The 22,143-nt window shown below is 37.6% G+C and overlaps 1 protein-coding gene across 1 annotated transcript in view; it reads left to right on the top strand.

Moving 5' to 3' along the window:
• Positions 1-21,173, top strand: part of MOSMO (modulator of smoothened) — a 59,825-nt gene extending 38,652 nt beyond the window's left edge. Inside the window, exons 2-3 of the mRNA XM_081256827.1 lie at positions 12,444-12,656; positions 17,210-21,173. Of these exons, the coding sequence (XP_081112953.1) occupies positions 12,444-12,656; positions 17,210-17,394 (398 nt within the window). The 3' untranslated portion in view covers positions 17,395-21,173. The remainder of the gene's footprint in view (positions 1-12,443; positions 12,657-17,209) is intronic.
• Positions 21,174-22,143: the final 970 nt, after the last annotated feature.

Here is a 22,143-nt window from a genome sequence, read left to right as displayed (position 1 = left end):
TTCACAATTTCACAGAAAGAAGATTCATTTTTACTGTAGATCTTAGCAATCTGAGCATACAAAATTTTTTTCTTATTAAGTTGAGAACTCTCACCTTTCACATAAAATAAGCACTTTATGGTTTTGCTTTGGCATATCCTAACTGCCAGCATCACTAGTCTTGTACTTTGGGGCATTATTAAGTAAAGTAAGGGTTCCTTGAACACAAGCACTGCAATGCTGCAACAGTCCATTGGATAACTTAGATGACTAATAAGTGAATAACAGGTGGTAGGTAGCCCATACAGTGTGGATGCACTGGACAATGGAATGATTCGCGTACCAGGTGGGCTGGAGCCAGATGGTGCAAGATTTCATCATGCTACTCAAAACAGCTTGCAATTTAAAACTAGTGAATTGTTTATTTCTGGAATTTTCCATTTAATATTTTTGGACTGTGGTTGACTGCAGGTACAAGCTGCATAAAGCAAAACTGTGGATAAGAGGGGAATTCTGTATTCCAGCCTACGCATAATGGGAGTCTCAGAAGGGGAAGAGAGAAGGGACATAAAGAATACTTGAATAAATAATAGCCAAAGTCTCTCCAGGTTTAATGAAAAACTTTAATCTGCACATTGAAGAATCTCAACAAATTCCAAGTAGGATAGACTCAAAGTAATTCACACCTAGACACGTCATAGTCAAACAGTCAAAAGCCAAAGGCATAAAGAGAATCTTGAAAACAGCAGGAAAAAAGTGAATCCTCATGTACAAGGTGTCCTCAATACCATTAACAATTGACTTCTCATCAGAAACCAAGAGACCAGAGAGCAGTGGGATGACATATTCAAAATGCTGCAAGAAACAGACTGTCAACTAAAAATTCTGCAAAACTATCCCTTAGAAACAAAGGAGAAATCAAGATATTCTAAGATAAACAAAAACTGAGAAAAATCCATCACTAACAGACCTGTCCTATAAGAAATACCAAAAGGAGTCTTCAAACTGAAAGAAAAGGGCACTAGGCAGTGTTTTGAATCCACACAAAGAAATAGAGCACAATAAAGGTAACTACAAAGGTGGATATAAAAGTCAGTATGTAGATCATCCAAAATGAAAATAAATAAGGAAACACAAACTAAATGATACATTAAACAAGATGGACTTAGTTGATATTTATAGGACATTCCATCCAAAAACAGATTACACTTTCTTCTCAAGTGCTAATGGAACATTCTCCAGGATAGATCATATCTTGGGTCAAAAATCAAGCCTTGGTAAATTTAAGAAAATTGAAATTGTATCAAGTATCTTTTCCAACCACAATGCTATGAGACGATATCAATTACAGGAAAAAAATCTGTAAAAAACACAAACACATGGAGGCTAAACAATACACTACTAAATAACCATGAGATCACTGAAGAATTCAAAGAGGAAGTCAAAAAATACCTAGAAACAAATGACAATGAAAACATGATGACCCAAAACCTATGGGATGCAGCAAAAGCAGTTCTAAGAGGGAAGTTTTTAGCAATACAGTCCTACCTCAAGAAACAAGAAACATCTCAAATAAACAACCTAACCTTACACCTAAAGCAATTAGAGAAAGAAGAACAAAAACCCCCCAAAGTTAGCAGAAGGAAAGAAATCATAAAGATCAGATCAGAAATAAATGAAAAAGAAATGAAGGAAACAATAACAAAGATCAATAAAACTAAAAGCTGGTTCTTTGAGAAGATAAACAAAATTGACAAACCATTAGCCAGACTTACCAAGAAAAAAAGGGAGAAGGCTCAAATCAATAGAATTATAAATGAAAAAGAAGTAACAACTGACACTGCAGAAATACACAGGATCATGAGAGATTACTACAAGCAACTATATGCCAATAAAATGGACAACCTGGAAAAAATGGACAAATTCTTAGAAAAGCACAACCTTCTGAGACTGAACCAGGAAGAAATAGAAAATATAAACAGACCAATCCCAAGCACTGAAATTGAAACTGTGATTAAAAATCTTCCAACAAACAAAAGCCCAGGACCAGATGGCTTCACAGGCAAATTCTATCAAACATTTAGAGAAGAGCTAACACCAATCCTTCTCAAACTCTTCCAAAATATAGCAGAGGGAGGAACACTCTCAAACTCATTCTATGAGGCCACCATCACCCTGATACCAAAACCAGACAAAGATACCACAAAAAAAGAAAACTACAGACCAGTATCACTGATGAACATAGATGCAAAAATCCTCAACAAAATACTAGCAAACAGAATCCAACAGCGCATTAAAAGGATCACACACCATGATCAGGTGGGGTTTATCCCAGGAATGCGAGGATTCTTCAATATACACAAATCAATCAGTGTGATAAACCACATTAACAAACTGAAGGAGAAAAACCATATGATAATCTCAATATATGCAGAGAAAACTTTCAACAAAATTCAACACCCATTTATGATAAAAACCCTCCAGAAAGTAGGCATAGAGGGAACTTACCTCAAGATAATAAAGGCCATATATGACAAACCCACAGCCAATATCGTTCTCTATGGTGAAAAACTGAAATCATTTCCACTAAGATCAGGAACAAGACAAGGTTGCCCACTCTCACCACTATTTTTTTTTTTTTTTTTTTTGCGGTACGCGGGCCTCTCACTATTGTGGCCTCTCCCGCCGCGGAGCACAGGCTCCGGACGCGCAGGCTCAGCGGCCATGGCTCACGGGCCCAGCCGCTCCGCGGCACGTGGGATCTTCCCGGACCGGGGCACGAACCCGCGTCCCCTGCATCGGCAGGCGGACTCTCAACCACTGCGACACCAGGGAAGCCCTCTCACCACTATTATTCAACATAGTTTTGGAAGTTTTAGCCACAGCAATCAGAGAAGAAAAAGAAATAAAAGGAATCCAAATCAGAAAACAATACGTAAAACTGTCACTGTTCGCAGATGACATGATACTATGCATAGAGAATCCTAAAGATGCTACCAGAAAACTACTAGAGCTAATCAATGAATTTGGTAAAGTAGCAGGATACAAAATGCACAGAAATCTCTTGCATTCCTATACACTAATGATGAAAAATCTGAAAGAGAAATTAAGGAAACACTCCCATTTACCATGGCAACAAAAAGAATAAAATACCTAGGAATAAGCCTACCTAAGAAGACAAAAGACCTGTATGCAGAAAACTATACGACATTGATGAAAGAAATTAAAGATGGTACAAACAGATGGAAAGACACACCATGTTCTTGGATTGGAAGAATCAACATTGTGAAAATGACTCTATGACCCAAAGCAATCTATAGATTCAATGCAATCCCTATCAAACATTTTTCACAGAACTAGAACAAAAAATTTCACAATTTGTATGGAAACACAGAAGACCCCAAATAGCCAAAGCAATCTTGAGAAAGAAAAACAGAGCTGGAGGAATCAGGCACCCTGACTTCAGACTACACTACAAAGCAAGTAATCAAGACAGTATGGTACTGGCACAAAAAACAGAAATATAGAGCAATGGAACAGAATAGAAAGCCCAGAGATAAACCCACGCACATATGGTCACCTTATCTTTGATAAAGGAGGCAAGAATATACAATGGAGAAAAGACAGCCTCTTCAATAAGTGGTGCTGGGAAAACTGGACAGCTACATGTAAAAGAATGAAATTAGAACACTCCTTAACACCATACACAAAAATAAACTCAAAATGGGTTAAAGACCTAAATGTAAGGCCAGACACTGTAAAACTCTTAGAGGAAAATGTAGGCAGAACACTCTATGACATAAATCACAGCAAGATCCTTTTTGACCCACCTCCTAGAGAAATGGAAATAAAAACAAAAATAAACAAATGGGGCCTAATGAAACTTAAAAGCTTTTGCACAGCAAAGGAAACCATAAACAAGACAAAAAGACAACCCTCAGAATGCGAGAAAGTATTTGCAAATGAAGCAAGTGACAAAGGATTAATCTCCAAAATATACAAGCAGCTCATGCAGCTCAGTATCAAAAAAACAACCCAATCCAAAAATGGGCAGAAGACCTAAATAGACGTTTCTCCAAAGATGATATACAGATTGTCAGCAAACACATGAAAGGATGCTCAACATCACTAATCATTAGAGAAATGCAAATCAAAACTACAATGAGGGGGCTTCCCTGGTGGTGCAGTGGTTGAGAGTCCACCTGCCGATGCAGGGGATGCGGGTTCGTGCCCCGGGGCAGGAAGATCACACATGCTGTGGAGCGACTGGGCCTGTGATCCATGGCCGCTGGGCCTGCATGTCCGGAGGCTGTGCTCCTCAAAGGGAGAGGCTGCAGCAGTGAGAGGCCCGCATACTGCAAAAAAAAAAAAAAAAAAAAAAACTGAAAATAGAACTACCATATGACCCAGCAGTCCCACTACTGGGCATATACCCTGAGAAAACCATAATTCAAAAAGAGTCATGTACCACAGTGTTCATTGAAGCTCCATTTACAATAGCCAGGACATGGAAGCAACCTAAGTGTCCATCGACAGATGAATGGATAAAGAAGATGTGGCACATATATACAATGGAATATTACTCAGCCATAAAAAGAAAGGAAATTGAGTTATTTGTAGTGAGGTAGCTGGACCTAGAGACTGTCATACAGAGTGAAGTGAGTCAGAAAGAGAAAAACAAATACTGTATGCTAACACATATATGTGGAATCTAAAAAAAAATGTTCTGAAGAACCTAGGGGCAGGACAGGAGTAAAGACGCAGACATAGAGAATGGACTTAAGGACACGGGGAGGGGGAAGGGTAAGCTGGGACGAAGTGAGAGAGTGCCATGGACATATATACACTACCAAAAGTAAAAATAGATGGCTAGTGGGAAGCAGCCACATAACACAGGGAGATCAGCTTGGAGATTTGTGTCCACCTAGAGGGGTAGGATAGGGAGGGTGGGAGGGAGACACAAGAGGGAGAAGATATGGGGATATATGTATACATATAGCTGATTCACTTTGTTATACAGCAGAAACTAACCATTGTAAAGCAATTATACTCCAATAAAGATGTTTAAAAAAAAGTATAAATATCTTTTTGCTAGTAATTCTTTTCTCTTTAAAATAAAGCAGTAATTATAAAATTGTGTTGATGGGCTTATAATATATAAAGATGTAATTTTACAAAAGAAAGGGAGGGAATATTGGGGCAAAAATTTTGATACACTGTTGAAATTAAGTTGGTAAATCTAAGCTGTTGGGTTTCATTTGAGATAAAATCCACCATTTTAAACTGTACCATTCAGTGGTTTTTAGTATATTCACAGTGGTATGTGGCCATCGCCAATATCTAATTCCAGAGTATTTGCATCACCCCAGGAAGAAGAAACCCCAAACTTCCTAATTCCTCCTCCCGCATCCCCTGGCATCCACTAATGTCTCTGCCTCTGTGGATTTACCTATTCTGTATATTTCATATAAATGGAATAATACAATATGTAGCCTTTTGTGTCTGGCTTTTTTCACTTAACATAGCGTTCATCCATATTGCAGCTTGTATCAATACTTTAAAATTTTTTTTCTGAATAATATTCTGTTGTATGGATTTTGTTTATCGGTTGATGGCCATTTGGGTTGTTTCCCCTTTTCTTGCTATTATGAATAATGCTATGAACATTCATGTACAAGTTTTTGTATAAATGTATGTATTCTAACTCCAACTGAGTACACTGTTATACACTTCAATTCTGACACTAGCCACCTAGAGTTAGCACAGATCCCACAAATTAAGGGCTCTGTCCTCCACAAGATTGCCTCTAATTCAGACACTGCCACAAGTTCAGGAGGGCAGGGCACTTCTGACCTACTGGCTACAAATTTGGGATTTCCCACGACCCCCTCGAGTTCAATAGAGAGACAGTTATGATGCTTTGATCGGGGCCATGGAAGCATAGAGGAGCAGTCAGCCCAGAATGGGAACATAAGCTTGTTGAGGAAGACTTCCCAGAAGTGACTTCTAAGCTGTGACTGGAGTTTTGAATCATAGGTAGAAACCAGGAGAAGAAGTTTGGAAGAGTAGTTTAGGCAGAGGGAACAGCATATACGAAGGCCTGGGGTGTGTGTGTGTGTTAGAGATGATTTAAGAGTTAATTTAAGAATTTGAGCATCAAATGTAAAAAAAGAAAAAAAAGCAATATCATCCAGACCTTTGTAGGACATTTGGACTTAGAGGAGAGAGAGTGTGTAGAAGAAAAACCAGATCCAACAAAGACCCCTAAAGAATGCCAAATTTTAACGCATGGCAGAGAAGAAGGTATCTGTGAAAAAAGACAGAGAAAGAAAAACTAAAGAGGCATGAGGAAAATAAATAGAACATGGAGTCACCAAAACCAAAGGAAATGTGTTTGAAGAAGCTGTATCAGATGCTGCTAAAATATTAAGGAAAGGACTTAGAAATGCCCATTAGAGTCAGCAGTATGGAATGAGTGAGCCTGGCAAGAGCTGTGTCAGTGGGGTGGTTGGGGTAAAAGCCAAGCTGCAGTAGATTAAAGAGTGAACAAGACTCTGGGAAGTGGGGACAGGGACTCTTTGACAGGGTAGGGGACAAAGGATACTAGGCGGAGCGGACAGAAACACAAACATGTCGATACCAGAGGATGGCTTGACGTGATGGGATAGTTTTGTTTTATGATAAGGAAGACTTAGGGGACTTCCCTGGCAATCCAGTGGTTAAGACTCCGCACATCTAATGCAGGGGGCGCCGGTTCTATCCCTGGTCAGGGAGCTAGGATCCCACACGCCGCGCGGTGCGGCCAAAAAATAAAATAAAATAAAAAATAAACAGTTGGAAAAAAATAGGGAAGACTTAAGCTTATTCAAACAATTTTGCAATCCAGAAGAGAAAGAAAATAATAAGTTGGGCAAGCTCCCAAAGAAAGTGAGAGGGAATGGGATCCAAAACAAAGGGAGAAAGATCAGTAGGATGAAAGAACAAGTGTGTGCAGATAAATTCATAAGTTTTGATGGTGGACAGTTGAGGGGTTGCTGTCTGATGGCCTCTATCTTTTCTGAAAAGTAACAGACACAGGCACCTACTTAAGTGATAGGGGTGGTGAATGGCTCTCATATTGAGGGAGAGTGCAGCAGACTTGGAATGGCCACAGTAGAGAATGGGGAAACGCTGTATTAGGGAAATCTAATTAGTTTCTGGGTAGTGGTGATGGTCATGAGATAGAAACTTAGGAATTGATAGTGGCACGCCTCTGCTCTGAGATATGATTTTCTTCATCAGCATTCAGCATACTGGAGGTAAGTGCAGGAGGGGCAAAACCTATATTGAATCAGGGTTATGGTTTTTGCCTGGTGGGTGCAGTGAAAGGATAGAAGTTAGGTGGTAATATGATGGATCAAGGACTCTAGGCTGGATAAGGAAAGAAGTGAAGACAATAGGAAAGCGATGGATGGGGAGAAAATAGGGGCCAGTGCCAGGAAGTGCCAGGGAGGTATAAGAACAGGTGAAAGTAACAGGAACGGACACTGTTACTATAGTGGACATTAGTGACTGGCCTAATAAACCTATTATGTTACTTGGGTTTTCAGACATTGCCTATGTATGGTTCATTAAGTTTCCTTGTTTTACGTGTTGACTCTTCGGCCAGTTCACTATTTATAAGCACCCGCATCTTAAGGTAGAACCCAGAAATCACAGCTGATAAAAAATAATCATCACTGGCAGTGCTTCCGGAGGAAAAAAATTAAATATGTGAAGTTTTTAAGTTACCTGTAGACTATTATTTTCTGTGCTTGTGCTTCTACTCATTTAAAGTATGAGCTGCCAGGGTATGACTTACACCGGAAGGTACGTGTCACTGCCTACACTGGGGCCCCCTACCAGGCCCCTTCTCACCTGCCTCCAGGTTCTCCTAAATTTCCTCAGCCAACCTGTCACTGAAACATGAAACTCTGTAATTTCATTTAAGTTGGAATATCATCCCTTACTTAACTACAGATGCTCTTGGAAAGGGCAATATGTTAAGCCTTTATCAGTCATTAAGACTTTTGTGGTAACGTGTTTGGTTTGTGTTACCCATAGGATAGCTTGCCAAGATTAGATTTTTATATCCCCAGGGAGAAAATAGAGTAAGAGGTCCACATCAGTTGTAGGGATTGGGTGGGCCAGTTCACAATACCTACAGCTAACGAAGAGAGCCCCCTGAGAGGAAGAGAACGTGAGTAGGAAGAAAACTCAAGGGAGAGATGGGAGAGGGCAATAGCAAATGTTAACGTCACGATTTTGTTCAAATTCAGCCCTATCTTGGAAAACCCGCTCCGTGGCCAGCAAGCAGTTACTGCATATGATTTGCTCCGACAGATTGGTGGGAATGTGTGCCTTTCTGCTTTACAGTTACTGTGTTTCAGATTTTCTGTGACACAGCTTTTACATGTAGTGATGACATGCCTTGTAATCATCCTCATTGTGGCAACAGACATGCTCAGGCTGTGTTAAATCATTTCAGCAGTGTCTGGATCTATAGATGATGGGTGTCAAAAGCCTCTTTAGTTAAGATTCCCCACTTAACAGGGTAAGATTCATTATGACTTCCTTTTCTGTGTTTTGATACCACAGGTGAGATACTAAGAGGCATGTGGGATGCTATAGTTCCTAGTTGGTTTTCCTTTTTCCTATTGTGTGCAAGTTTTTATTTGGCTAGACTGGCTACCTAGGAAACAGCTGCAGGGTAAAGATGGATTGGCTATTTGGAAAATGGAATTACAGGCCCCTTCAGGAGGCAAAAGACCTGTTGGATAAAACAAAAATTAGTGAATGGCTGAATTTATGCTTAATTTAGTGTGCTTCAACAAATCAAACTGAGACAGTTCTATAGGAGGACCTAGTTAATGCAGCATGATTTTAAAATTTAGCTTGTTTTTAATTTATTTAAGTTCACCAAATGTTTATTAATTCCTGCTTTGTACCCACTGCTGCAGGCCATTCTAAGGGTTTCCAATGAAGCAGAAGGTTCAGTTCCCTCCTGAAAAGCTCATTTTCTGTTTGGGGTTAAAAGAAGTTACCTTAAAATCAAGTGCACGATTATGTGATACAGTCTAAATGTGTTCAGAGAATTTGGAGGATGTAAAAGATCTTGGCTAGTCAATGTGAGTGATGGATTTGAATCTACAGGCAGGAGATAATTCTTTGAGGTAAAAGATGAAATTTAAAGACCTGGTGAAAGTTTGGGTACTAACAGTTACCTGAATTTACAAGATTCAATGGTAGCAGCACAGTTACCCTTGCAGATCCCTACACCCAGACAGCTTATGGAAAATATAACTCTGATATAAATTATATTGCCGTAGAATCTTAAGAAAATGAATTTTAGTGACAATGTTGACCAACCACTGTTTGCACGAGCCTTTGCATAATTTAGGAAAACTCTATTTTCACTGAAAGTGTGACAGTATCAGTTTTGTAATCTCAGACCACTACAAAAATGTGAGCACATAAGAGACACTCAATAAAATATTTATGAATTGATTTTCTTATATACAGTACACCTTCGTGTTAGTTAGCATTAGCTTTCTTTTCTTCCAGAATGTAGCTGTTGAATATTTGGTCTTGATTTGTGGTGATAAGGACTTTCGTAAATACAGACGCATAACTCTTCTTTTATGGCGGAACATCTGTCAGGTTATTTCCATTGATTTGTAGAAAGTATAGGTATAATTTTCATTTTCTTACTTGTTCTCTTTGTATTCACTTGGTGTGGTGTGCCAGCCAGGAGAGGAGGAAAAAGCAATCCTACTCAGAAAGCTTAACAACCTATAGGCACAGGAAGTTAAATTTGAGCCCTCCTTGCCATGTCCATAAATGGAAAGTAAACCAGGCAACATAAGGATACTCAAAATATTTTGAAGGAGAAATGTTTTAGTTACGGTTTATTGAACCTACAACTTCAAATATTTGCCAGCAAAAAAATAATTCTCAAATGTAAATCTCAGGACTTCCCTGGTGGCGCAGTAGTTAAGAATCCGCCTGCCAGTGCAGGGGACACGGGTTCGAGCCCTGGTCCTGGAAGATCCCACATGCCGCGGAGCAACCAAGCCCGTGCGCCACAACTATTGAGCCTGTGCTCTAGAGCCCGCAAGCCACAACTACTGAGCCCACGCGCCTAGAGCCCCGTGCTCTGCAACAAGAGAAGCCACTGCAATGAGAAGCCCGTGCACTGCAACAAAGAGTAGCCCCGGCTCTCCGCAACTAGAGAAAGCCTGCGTGCAGCAAAGAAGACCCAACGCAAACAAAAATAAAGAAATAAATTTATTAAAAAAAAATCTCAGTCCACTAGCTATTTATAGAGTTACCAATGAAAGCTCCTTTGTATTTTAAATTTGTGAAGAGAATTGTTACTATAATCAGAATCCATAATATTGAATTTTGCCAGAGGGTCTTTCATTGCCTGTTTTCTATTCTCACAGTACTGATGGCTTTTATAAATGAGATAGTGACTACAGAGGGTAATTTGTTAGAAGATTTTTGCTGAGTGATCAGGAGTGGTTTCCTGTTAGAAGAGCTTGAGCACTGCTGTGAATGCCTTCTTTATTTCCAAAATTACCATAAAATGCCTTATCATAATAAGACACACCCTCTCCCTCAAGTTTTCTTTTCAAGGAAACTTTTTAATGTTTCATTTTAAGAACAATTATGCAACTCCCTGGTACCTACTCACCCCTATTGTCGCCCCTTTTCTGGTTTCAAGCAATTACCATGATACTAAAAATGTTAGTGACTATCAAAAACTTTGAACTGATTTACTTCTCTGGCCTGTGGAATCACTCCACTCCAAACAGCAGCTAGGAGGAGGGATAGTGTGGCATTAGTTACTGTGACAGTTTGCTCACTTTCTATCCCTCTCCCGCCCCTCATCTGCCTCCATCTTGCTGGCGATTATCCTGTAATTATAATGCTGTTTGCACCTATGCGGAGATCACAAGAAGGGCCTAATTATTAGATGATTTGAGAGAAAAAGGTACAACTTGTTTGCGTTATCGTCTTCCACTCTTTTGAAAAGTTATAGTCGGAGTTAGCATTAGAGGAAAAAAGACCACAACTCAGTTCTGAGAGCTGATTTTTCTCTTCATTTTCTTTGAACACATTGCTTATTTCTACAAATGTACGAATGGCAAAGGCATGTTGCAGGAAAACCCCCTCCCTCCAACAGCCCCACCTACCCACATACACATCTGTATGTACAGGTCCAGCCCTGGTCTGTCTTCTCCCACCAAGGGCAGCTTCCCAAAATGCCTCTGGGAATTTTACTGACTGTCCTCAGAAAAGGCACTTGTTCATGGCAGGTGCTATGATTTTGAGGTTAATGTCTTTTTGTTGTAGTTGTTGTTGTTGTTCATAATGAGAAAATAAGACCAATAAAAGATGCAGAAATCTGTTGTTTTCAGTGGCTCCAGAAATTTCTTTTCTTGTATTTTTGGCAGCTGTTTTCCCATTTGCAGTTGCCCTTAAAGGGGGAAGCAAGCAACTTTTACTCAAAAGTAACATTTTAATTGTTCTTCTTACTGGGGAAAAGGATAAAATAATAATTCTTTCATCTTCCTTATCTAGGTTTCTGTAATTAATTCACCCCAAATTTGGTAGAGAGGTTCCTTGGGTTTTACATGAGAACATGTTTGTTTAAAAATAGCCTTGATGTTTTACAAAAACCACTTTCATTTATTTAAATGGAAGTGGAGGCACTTTAAAGATTAGCACCGATGCCTTTATGCTTTTCTGCTGAAGCATACTAGTAATGATTTGGCACTGTGAGCACTTGTACATTGTACAAAAATTGTTGACTTACCAAATGAGGTGAACCTACTAGTTTTTCCAGCATTTTCTTGAATTTAGTGGAAAAGTACTTATATTGTAATTTTCTTAGACCTTTTAAGTTTAATAAAATAATCTTAGTTCCAGTATTTAATCCATTATTTAATTTTATTTATGTATGACACTTAGACATATTTCAAGTTTGCTTTCAAATTTTTAAAACGTGTGTTTCTCCTCAGCCAAAATAAAATCATATACATTTGAGTCTTGGATCTGGGAATAGAAAAGTTCCAATTGTTTTTGCTAGTATGGTAATCTCAGCAAGAGCAGGAACCTCATCTCTCTTGTTCACTGCTATTTTCCTGGAGCCTAGAACAGTGCCAGACACAAGTACCCAGAAAAGTATTTAATAAATGACTGAATGAATTGCCTTCTATGACTTGTGAGGTTTTTTTTTTTTTTTTTTAAGTTCACTTTGTACCTTAAACAAAGTATTACTACATAGCGGACTACAGCAGGATGCTGAAGAATAGGACTCAGTGGAATTCAGTGCTTGAGTGACCCACTCAGAGAGAAAAGGACTAAAGGGGTGTTGGTAGGGACAATTCCCTGGGTGTGCCAAACCCACTAAAATACTCCCACGTTTTGCATCTCTCCAGGAGCACTCACTGTGGGCCTTGTGCGACAGTGTCAAACAATCCATGGACGAGACCGGACATGCATCCCACCTCGGCTTCCCCCAGAGTGGGTCACCACACTGTTTTTTATCATCATGGGAATCATTTCATTGACTGTCACATGTGGTTTGCTGGTGGCTTCCCACTGGCGAAGAGAAGCCACAAAATATGCTCGATGGATAGCATTCACTGGAAGTAAGTAACCTGTGCTAACTAAATTTGTCTAGAAGGCACTCACCCTGGAATCAAGACTCAGTAATAAGGACTTTCAAATCATCAAAGGGCACCACTTGCATACGGCCATCAGATAGACTCTACGCGGTCCCATCAGCTCTTCAGAATTCTCACCATAAGACCAGGACATCCAAACCTTAATTGCTTTGTATAACATGCTATTTTAATGAATTTTATTTTTGCTCACATTGTGACATAGTGTTCCAGGTCTGTGACTCAGAGCTACCACTAACCTGAGTCTTCCTCTTCTTAAAGGTATTGGTATCTTCTGTCAAATAAAGATAAATCTAGAAGAAAATATACAGAAATACAAATTAGTTTAAGGTGGTGATTTGCTTTTTAATATCATTGATTTGAGTTTCTACCGTAAGTTGTGGTGTGACCACTGAAAAATCAACACATTTGGTTATTTAATAATCGTTTCTCAACATTTCTGATGCCATTTAAGCTATGCCCAAGGATGTGATAATATTTATATATTACACATTCTCTTGTACTTTGCAAAACTGGTTTAATTTCAAAACACAGCGCAGGCTTTTCCCAAGCTAAAAGCAACAAAAATGCTCAAAGGGAAGATTTCTGTAATTCTTCTTTCTAAAGCAGGTTTATCCCCCAGGGAACATTTGTCAAAGTCTGGAAACATTTTTTTTTGTCACAACTAAGGGGATGCTCCTGGCATGTAGTGAGTAGAATCCAGGGATGCTGCTAAACAGTGTACAAATGCACAGAACAGCCCTCCACAACAAAGACTAATCTGGCCCCAAATGGCAATAGGGCCCTGTTGAGAAACCCTGCTCTAAAGAACAGGATAACTATCCCTATGCCAAATACTATGGGATTTAATTTCTAATTCAGTGTCTTATAATCATCTCAGGTTTTCTTAAGTTTTTTAAAAATGAATATTATAACACAGCTTACTTTCACCTGATATTGTCATGTAGAACTTGTATTACAGGGCAAAGGCATAATCCCATGTATCCCTATTAATGTTAAAACTCAGTTTATTCTTAAAGATCATAGGATAGGGATATTAGTTCATGAGTCTCTGTTTCTCCCTATCTCTCTGTGAAACTCTCTTTAGAGAATGTATATGTTTCTGGATCTGTTGTTTTATTTTTGTATCTATTTCTCCCTTAATTTTAAAATTTAGATCAAGTTGAAGTTGACATAAAAAGGCTTCTCCATCCTTGTTAAGAAATGTGAAACAAGTTGATCTTTTTTGAGGTCAAACAGACCTCCTGAGACAGTTCTTTTCTAAATAGTAGGGTCTAGAGGCAGTTATAGAGACAGTGCTACTAAATTAAAGGGTATTGGTGAGGAATTTAAAGAGAATCTTTACTCACAGATACAGTTACTTATCCACTCTTTAGAATTCACTCTTTAGGAGTAAAATAAAATCAAAGAAGAAGGATTTAGTTTCTGGATTTAGTTGAGATTTGGGAGTGCATGTGCTCTGAATACCAAAAATCTGAAATATTATTTAGCAAAGTAATATGAGTCAGAGAAAAGCATTAAGGTACTCACATGAGCCATTGGTTCTTATGACCCAATAAAGGGAAAGAACTTTGATTATCTTGTTTTTCATTCCTCTTCAAGAGAAAATATTGAAGTACATATTTAATATATAGCTACCTTGAAATGCAGAATGTTTTTCCTTCTTTTCCATTTTAAATAATTTAACTTTTTAAAATAATATGTGTATGATACATAATTCAAAGCCTATGAAAGGGTCACCAAGTGAAAAGTAAATCTCATCTGTGGCCCTGTTACCCAGTCGTCCGATACTCCTTTCCTGGAAGCAACCATTCTCACCAGTTTCTGGGGTTTCCTACTAGTGGTGTTCTATGCATAGAAACATATATGTATATGTGTGAGTGTTCTATAAATACATATTTATTCTATTTATACTATTCTGTATCTTGTTTTTTTCGTTCAACAATATATCTTGGTGTTGATGTCATCTAAGGAAGCATAGAGCTGCCTTCCCAGAGCTAGTTTACTGGGGTGGTAGTCACAAGAGGGATTGGGCTCCCCCTAGTGTTTCCATTCAGCCTTTGAAAATGTACTTCATTTTATGCACTTCTATTCCAGTTAAGCTATAGTTTGGTAAGAATATAAGCTAACATTTTCTGATGGATTTACACAGTGGAAATGCTCAAAGGAGAGCCACACATAAGGGGGCTCACCTATGGGGGCAAGGGTGACAAAGCTGTGCCTTTTTCTTCAAGTCTGACTCTTGTCCTTGCCTTTGCCACCCTAATTTACTTGTCTACCAGTACACCTGATTGACTTTCACCACTAAGAAATCTATGCTATACAGGATATGGAGTTATGTCTTTACAGACTTATTTAGGACCCAGAACTTAATTGTCAAAAGTTGATATGTATTTTCAGCATTAACAGTATTTTAAGATGTAAAGTAACTTCACAGGTGTCAATAGCTAAAAAGCCCCACAAAAAACAGGAAAACAAAAACAAAAAAACCTCACCCACCAACATTAAATCTCCCCAGGATAGAGAACTAGATTCCTTGAATTAAAAACAAATATTGGATAGAATTAGGAGTTCATTGCTTCCTTTAAATTTGATTAAGCTTTTCCTAACCAACTTGGAAAATATTTAACACTTGTAAAATATTAAACCCTGCTTTAAATATAGTCATTAAATGATTACTCCATTATAAAAGATAGATTTTTATTTTACAGTAGAAAATAGGAAAGGATAGGAATTAAGTTGGCACATCAATTAACAGAATGAACAACAGTAATATCTGCATATCTTTTAAGGACTTCTAAATTATTTTAGTGTTTCTTGAGGTTAGAGATTAATCCACATTAAAGAACAAATTGTTTTTAAGACAATAATGTTTTCCCATTGTTTTTATTAGATTGTCTATAGCTATTTAGATTGTGGTTTCATTTTACTTACCAAACCATATTAAGGCATAAGAACCATTAGGGACTGGTGACAGATACCACAGATCAGGGGGCACTGGCAGCAGTAATAAAGTTATTTATTGCTAACTATACAACAGAAAGGCCCAAAGATCTAATACTGAATACCTGAATTTTTCATTTGTTCTGTAGTAGGTATCCAAAAGAATCTAAATCTGCTTATGTAACATTATTTGGTGTGGTCATATGCCCAGAATGAAACAGATTCTATGTCTGCTTAATATAAAATAATCCACCTAAATGGTGCAAAGCAAAGGAGAGTGCTGGTGTGTTTCTTAAGCTAGTGTATTACTTAAGAAAATGTTACTTTTTACAGCATTTCTGGAGCTTCCTTCCAGGAAATATTCCTAATTGGCTTTTTCAGGACTCTCCTATTAAATTTTGTAGATTGAGTAACACAAAAATAATTTAGGACAAGTGTCAGCTGGTATATTTATCCAGGGCTCTGTCAGTATTGCTAGGGATGGGTTTAACTGAGAAAAGTTTTCTCATTCAGTTAATACTGGGAATGACTACAGAATGACATTACACTGAAGAAATGTTTCTGCCTTCAAAGAAATTTGAAAGACTATGAACATTTGACCAACATGCTTTCAAAATGCATAAAATATTTTCTTGGAAACGCCAGCCTATCTATAGGTAATTTGTGTTCCCTAAGAAGAGTGTTTCTTTGTTAGCACAGGGGAGCACACGGTTTCCTAAAACAGCCAACTGTGGAATTACTTCTGCCCAGACACTGGGTTTTCTGATATCTTTCTAGAAGCATTTTAGCAAATAATATATTTCATTGTGTTTGCATACAAAACTCAAAAGATTTCCCCACTCTCCCCCACTTTAAACTCTGTAGTCAGAAACCTGGGAGATTTTTTTTTTTTGGAACGTTGTCCATGATGAGAGATAACCAATCTGACAATTTGCTCCTCATCACAGAAGTCTGTGGTTCTTTCCACTAGCTGATTTTAAATCAGAGTAAGATAAATAGTATTTATATTTGTATGCACCTTTTCTCAATGCCTTATAGCTAATACCAACTGAGAGAGCAGAGAATTGGCAAAATAATGCTAGGACGATAATAATATACGGCATTTATTCAGCTCTTACTATCAACCTGTCACTCACTGTGCGAAGGACTTGACATTGTTTTGTTTATCCTTGTACTATATACTTACCCATTTTCAGAATTTCAGAAGCCTAAGATTACACCATTAGTAAGTAGTAGAGCCGGAACTTAGCCCCTGTCTGACACTAGCCAGAGCCCTTAGTCACTACTTTAAATGGTCAAGAATTGTATATACGAGTACTTAGTAGGTTTGGAGGCCTTCCTTAATGCTGATATTCAAAACTATGTAAAAGGCTAAGCTAGCTTTTACTGTATTTAATTGTTAGGCTTTGGGGATCTGTAGTATACACAAATCTTTTGATAAGTGATCCATGTTGTAACAGATTTGACCATATCATCAATCCACAACCCTTCTTATAAACTTCCTGTGTGCCAAATTTTCATTGTTTTCTTAATCACCAAACCATGTTACTAATGTTGTGTTCTGGTTTGTTTTACAGTGATCCTTTTCTGTATGGCTGCCCTAATATTTCCAATAGGATTTTACATCAATGAAGTCGGAGGTCAACCATATAAATTACCCAACAACACAGTAGTTGGGTCATCATATGTACTTTTTGTCTTATCAATTTTCTTTACAATAGTAGGACTTCTATTTGCCGGCAAAGTTTGTTTACCAGGCTGATGAATGTCTGAATTGCTTGACTCTTATTATTTTTAATTTTATTTTATTTTTTTATTTTTGGAGGGTGGGGAGGACAAAGGCAAGGCATCTGAGTAGTCCTCGCATAGGAAGATGCTTAGATGAAACTGATGCTGAAAAGAAAAAAAAAATGCTTTGATTTGTTCTCACTATGCACTTTGGATTTAAAAACAAAAAATAAGGAGAGCCTTTTCCATAACCAAATACAGACAATATTGACTAAATCTCCTGAGCATATTCAGGCAGTCAGGTCTGCACTGTGATAGCAACCTAGTGAAGGAGAATGCTTTATACTGAAAAGCATGTGGCCCTTTGTGACTCTGTTGTTCCATTTTTAACGTCTAATGATTCATTTGAGGGAGGAAAAAATAAGTCTAAGTATTTATGAATCATGGCGGACCAGAGGGATGCAAGAGAAGTTCATGTGGGGCTGGCCTCACCTCCTAAGAAATTAGAGTTCACAGCTTCCTTGTAATGGTATGAGCCTTTGGCACCAGAATGGATTGCCATTGCATTACCGCACCAAGAAGCCAATAGATCAAAACTCGTTTGCTAAAATGTATGTAAAAATTCTGAAATTCCCTATTCTCTGTGTACAAAAAAAAAAAAAAAAAATCAAACACTAAGAAACATGTCGTTGGGGGACGGGGGGTTGGGTGGGGGAAATTTTCCTTATATTTATATAAATATATATATAATATATATATTTTGCTGATGCAGTATACAGTGTGTATATATGTGTGTGTGTGTATGTGTGTGTGTAAATTTATATACACACACATGCAAACAGTTCCTGGAAGAGAACTCTGAATGCTTTGCTAGCAGAACACTGTGGTGTGCAAACCTAGAACTCAATAGAAAAAAAGCCATTTATCTGAAGGCTGCATAGTGGAGAGAGTCTTCAGTTTACCTCATTCTTTGTAGCAGCCCTTGATTTTAACAGGTTTTTGTAATAGGTACAAATAATCCCATACCTTTCTAGGTGCAATTTTAAGTTAAGCTAAAATTCTTTGTAGGGTTAATTTATTTGTTTATGATAGTAGAAGGTAAGATCATGTCAAACCTTATAATTTGGGGAATCTGACACTATTTAAATTATTGGCAACTGTTGTCTGTTGTACAGAGGTTCTCTTTTTCTACTAGCTTGTTCTGTTACATTAATAAAGCATTTTATATGTTTAAGCACACAACTTTACATAAATACAAAATTCACTAGTAATATCAATTTACAATATTTTGGCTATTTATAACACTAACTTCACTCTGCCATAAAAATTAAATTTGTTTCTTTTCATCTAAGCATTATTAATAATCTTCTTTACCAAAAACCTGAGCAATACAGTATTTTCTTTAAATGCTATATGCCTTTGTTTGCTAAAAGCTAACATTTTTGCATTTACTTTAAAGGGCTGTACTAAACCCACAGCTTTACATTTCTTCCAGAAAGAAGCATTGCAGCTAACCCTTGAGCCCACAGATAGTTTTAAAATATAGTATTTCTCTTCTCCACATCTCCATGTCTTTATGTCAATGCTTAGTTGTTTTTCCAGGTGAACACAATAGATAATCTCCTGTTTGAAATGTGGGGCAGGAGGGTTTTTCATGGCAATGGAGTCTTTCATGGCAACAGCAACCGAAATGTCCCTATCAGAAGAGTTAGGGTCCCTTGTTTCACACAAACTGAAATGAATGCACTGTTTTGTTTTTTTTTTAATGATTACTTCAGAGTTGGGGCTGCCTCCTCAGATATTCAAGGTATGAAATGGAGGAGCCTGATGTGTTTCACACTGGCTTGTTTGACATTCATATATCTTACTGTTAATTCAGCAGTATTTTATTGTGGAAGAAAACCCCAGTGTTCCAGCTCACTCAGGAGTCAGGTAAGAGGTAGACCACCACTGGGGTGAGTTCCTTGAGTGTGCTGAGGGCATGTCACACATTTCCTTCCCAGAGTCCAAAGAAACCTCTAGGAAATGCTTGAGGGAGACTAATTTTCCCCAAGTATTATGATGTCTAGTCAGTTCTAAGAATACCACTGGACCTGTGCTATGGACATTTGGGATGGCAGTTCCCATTGCGATTTGATTGGACCTCAGTCAAATGGATCACTTTGAAGGAAAGCTTTGGTTGTCACCATTATACCACTGAAATAAAGGGTTAGCAAAGTATGGTTCAAATTAACTTATAATATGACCAAGAGCTTTTCTCTTCCAAAAGATGAATTTTATTGTAAATAGTTTCTCAAAATATTTTTAACTGGATCATGAGCATGGGGAGAGAAAGTTTCTCAGCTGCTAAGAATTTCCCCACTGTTTACGTCTTTCACTTACAGTGGTATTGCATATAAGATTGCAGAATTTAAGGTTTTATTTGTATCTATTACACAAACCATTAAATTGTCTTTAATTTCATCATTGTCTTGGAGGTCAGTGCACTAAGGGCTGATAGGGGAAAACTCCCTCTAACCAGTCAGCACTCTAACCCAGGATTAAAACCATCCCATCAAGTAGTATGTGAAGTCAAATCTTTGTACTCTTCCAGACCAAACATTGAAATGGACTCATTCATATAAAATTCTATAAATCCTGTAAGTGAAAAAGATAGACAACTGTCAGCAGTTGCTTTTAAAAAGGTCACTATAATAAGTACTATATAGTACAGTATTAATTTATAGCAGGAAATCATATCTTGTAAACTGTATATAAAACACTGTTTAATGGTGCAATCATTTGTCAAATTTTTGTCTGTTACATTGTTTTTAGAATGTGTGCATTCTTCTCATACCTAAGAATATCACTGTAAAATCTGCTGAAAAATATTTATAGGTTTTATTTGCACAAGACTTAATTAGTTTGAAAGTTTTGGAAGCTCCTATTGAACATGCCTAAACATCTGTAAACATGAAAAATCTTCAATTCATTAAAAGCAAACATTTCAGTATGATTCTTTCCAAAGGTAATCCATGTTCTATGTTGTTAATGTGTGTATGTAATTTTTCTGACTCTTCTACTTCTTACAAGCCTATTTTCCATTTCATTTGTTTTGCTTTTGAAGGATGGCTCTTTTTTTTTTCTTTTTAATGTTCTAGATGACCAAAACACTTCATTGGTTTTTACCCTTTTGCCTAAATCTTTGATATCCCCACTTGATGTTCTGTGAATTCACTGTTTAATCTCTTAAGTAAAACAATGAACAGTCCTGGTGACATACAACCTATTGATTTAGAGGAAAGACCCTGAAAAAGTATTGGAAACTAACTTTGAATATACTACTCTTAGCTATTATTTTGCATCGTGGGCTTCATGGGAGGAACATGTTGCATTTATTTTGTCTTTATTAAAAGACTACTAGCCACAGTTACTCTGATTGTAGTAACTGTTTTATCAACCCACTTTGATCTTCTTTAAAATATTAAATTTACATTCACAATTCAAAACAGTAAGCTGTCTTTCAGAACGAATTTTTGAAGGATAAAAATATATGAAGGAAAAAAGTGACCTGTGTAGGTTGGTTTCCCTACATAGGACTTATTAGTTATATCACCTCAAGAGATTTTAAAGTTTGTCATCAAGGCCTGTATATTACCCCAAATTTATTAAGAATTGTTTTCTAATTGGTTATAACATTTTTCGATTAATAGTTTCAAAACAAATTGTTAATACAAACTGTATAAAATGAACATAATTTTCTTTACTTGTATTTTTGTTATTGAGCAAGTTTATCAAAATAAATTGTCTACTAAAGAAACTAAAAAGGCTTCTATTACTTTGAAATAAGCTTTGAATTTAAAAATTTATTTCAGAAATGAATTTCTTATAGAGGTTTCACATATTCACACAGTGACAATTCCATGCCTCTTGGTTTAGTTTTGTTGTTAGCATTGTGCCAGGGGAATGTCTCCCCTCTCTTCTTCCACTCTCACTCCTAGCTCCCCCTTCGGGAGGAGATGCTATTAATGTTCCAGAACATGGATTAGGCTATGTTTACCAATAAGAAGAGGCACTCAGCAATAAAAGACCACACACATGTGGCACTCTCTTCTACATCATGTTTCCATGGACTAGGAGAGAGATACTGAGCCAAGGCTCTCATTTTTCTTTCCTTTTTTCCTTGCACATCGACCTAAGCCCTTTCATCTTTGCTTCATTCTTCTGTTTTTACTTTATTTCAGGCCAAAATCCTCTTAGCTTGTAAGATTTTAAAATTTGGGTTGAAGGAGCAATGTAGAACCCTTTGGTCTCTAGACTTATCCGTGTGCTCCATCACAGCTTTACTGTAACTCTCTCGAGGAGTATCAGGAGTGACCTAGCCTAATAATAACTAGTAATCAAATGAAACACTATATTTACCCGTTGCTGCTGTTTCTCCTTTATAAGGCCTCTGCAGGAGCCTCATGCGAAGTTGGGAGTTTAAGACAAGGTAGGATTTGGGTGTTCTTGCCTTCTGGACCTTAACGTCATCTTCTTAGGGTGACCAACCATCCTGGTTTGCCTGAGACAGGGCTTTTCTGGGACATGAGACTTTCAGTGCTATAACTGAGAAAGTTCCAGGCAAACAGGGATGAGTTGGTCACCCTACCTTTCCACCATTCAAATCTCTTACCCTGATTTATAACACAGATTAGAGGTATTTGAAGAGTTCTTTTCTATAAACCTTAATGAATAGGTCCACTGGAAATTGTAATGGTTAACTAAATACTGAACTTCTAAGAGAGGGGAAGGAAACACTTTT

The sequence above is a fragment of the Mesoplodon bidens genome, assembly GCF_964165515.1.
Source record: "Mesoplodon bidens genome assembly, chromosome: 15".
NCBI classification, from domain to species: Eukaryota; Metazoa; Chordata; class Mammalia; order Artiodactyla; family Ziphiidae; genus Mesoplodon; species Mesoplodon bidens.
The sequence above is the reverse complement of the archived record's forward strand: the minus strand, read 5'-3'. Positions and strand labels throughout refer to the sequence as shown.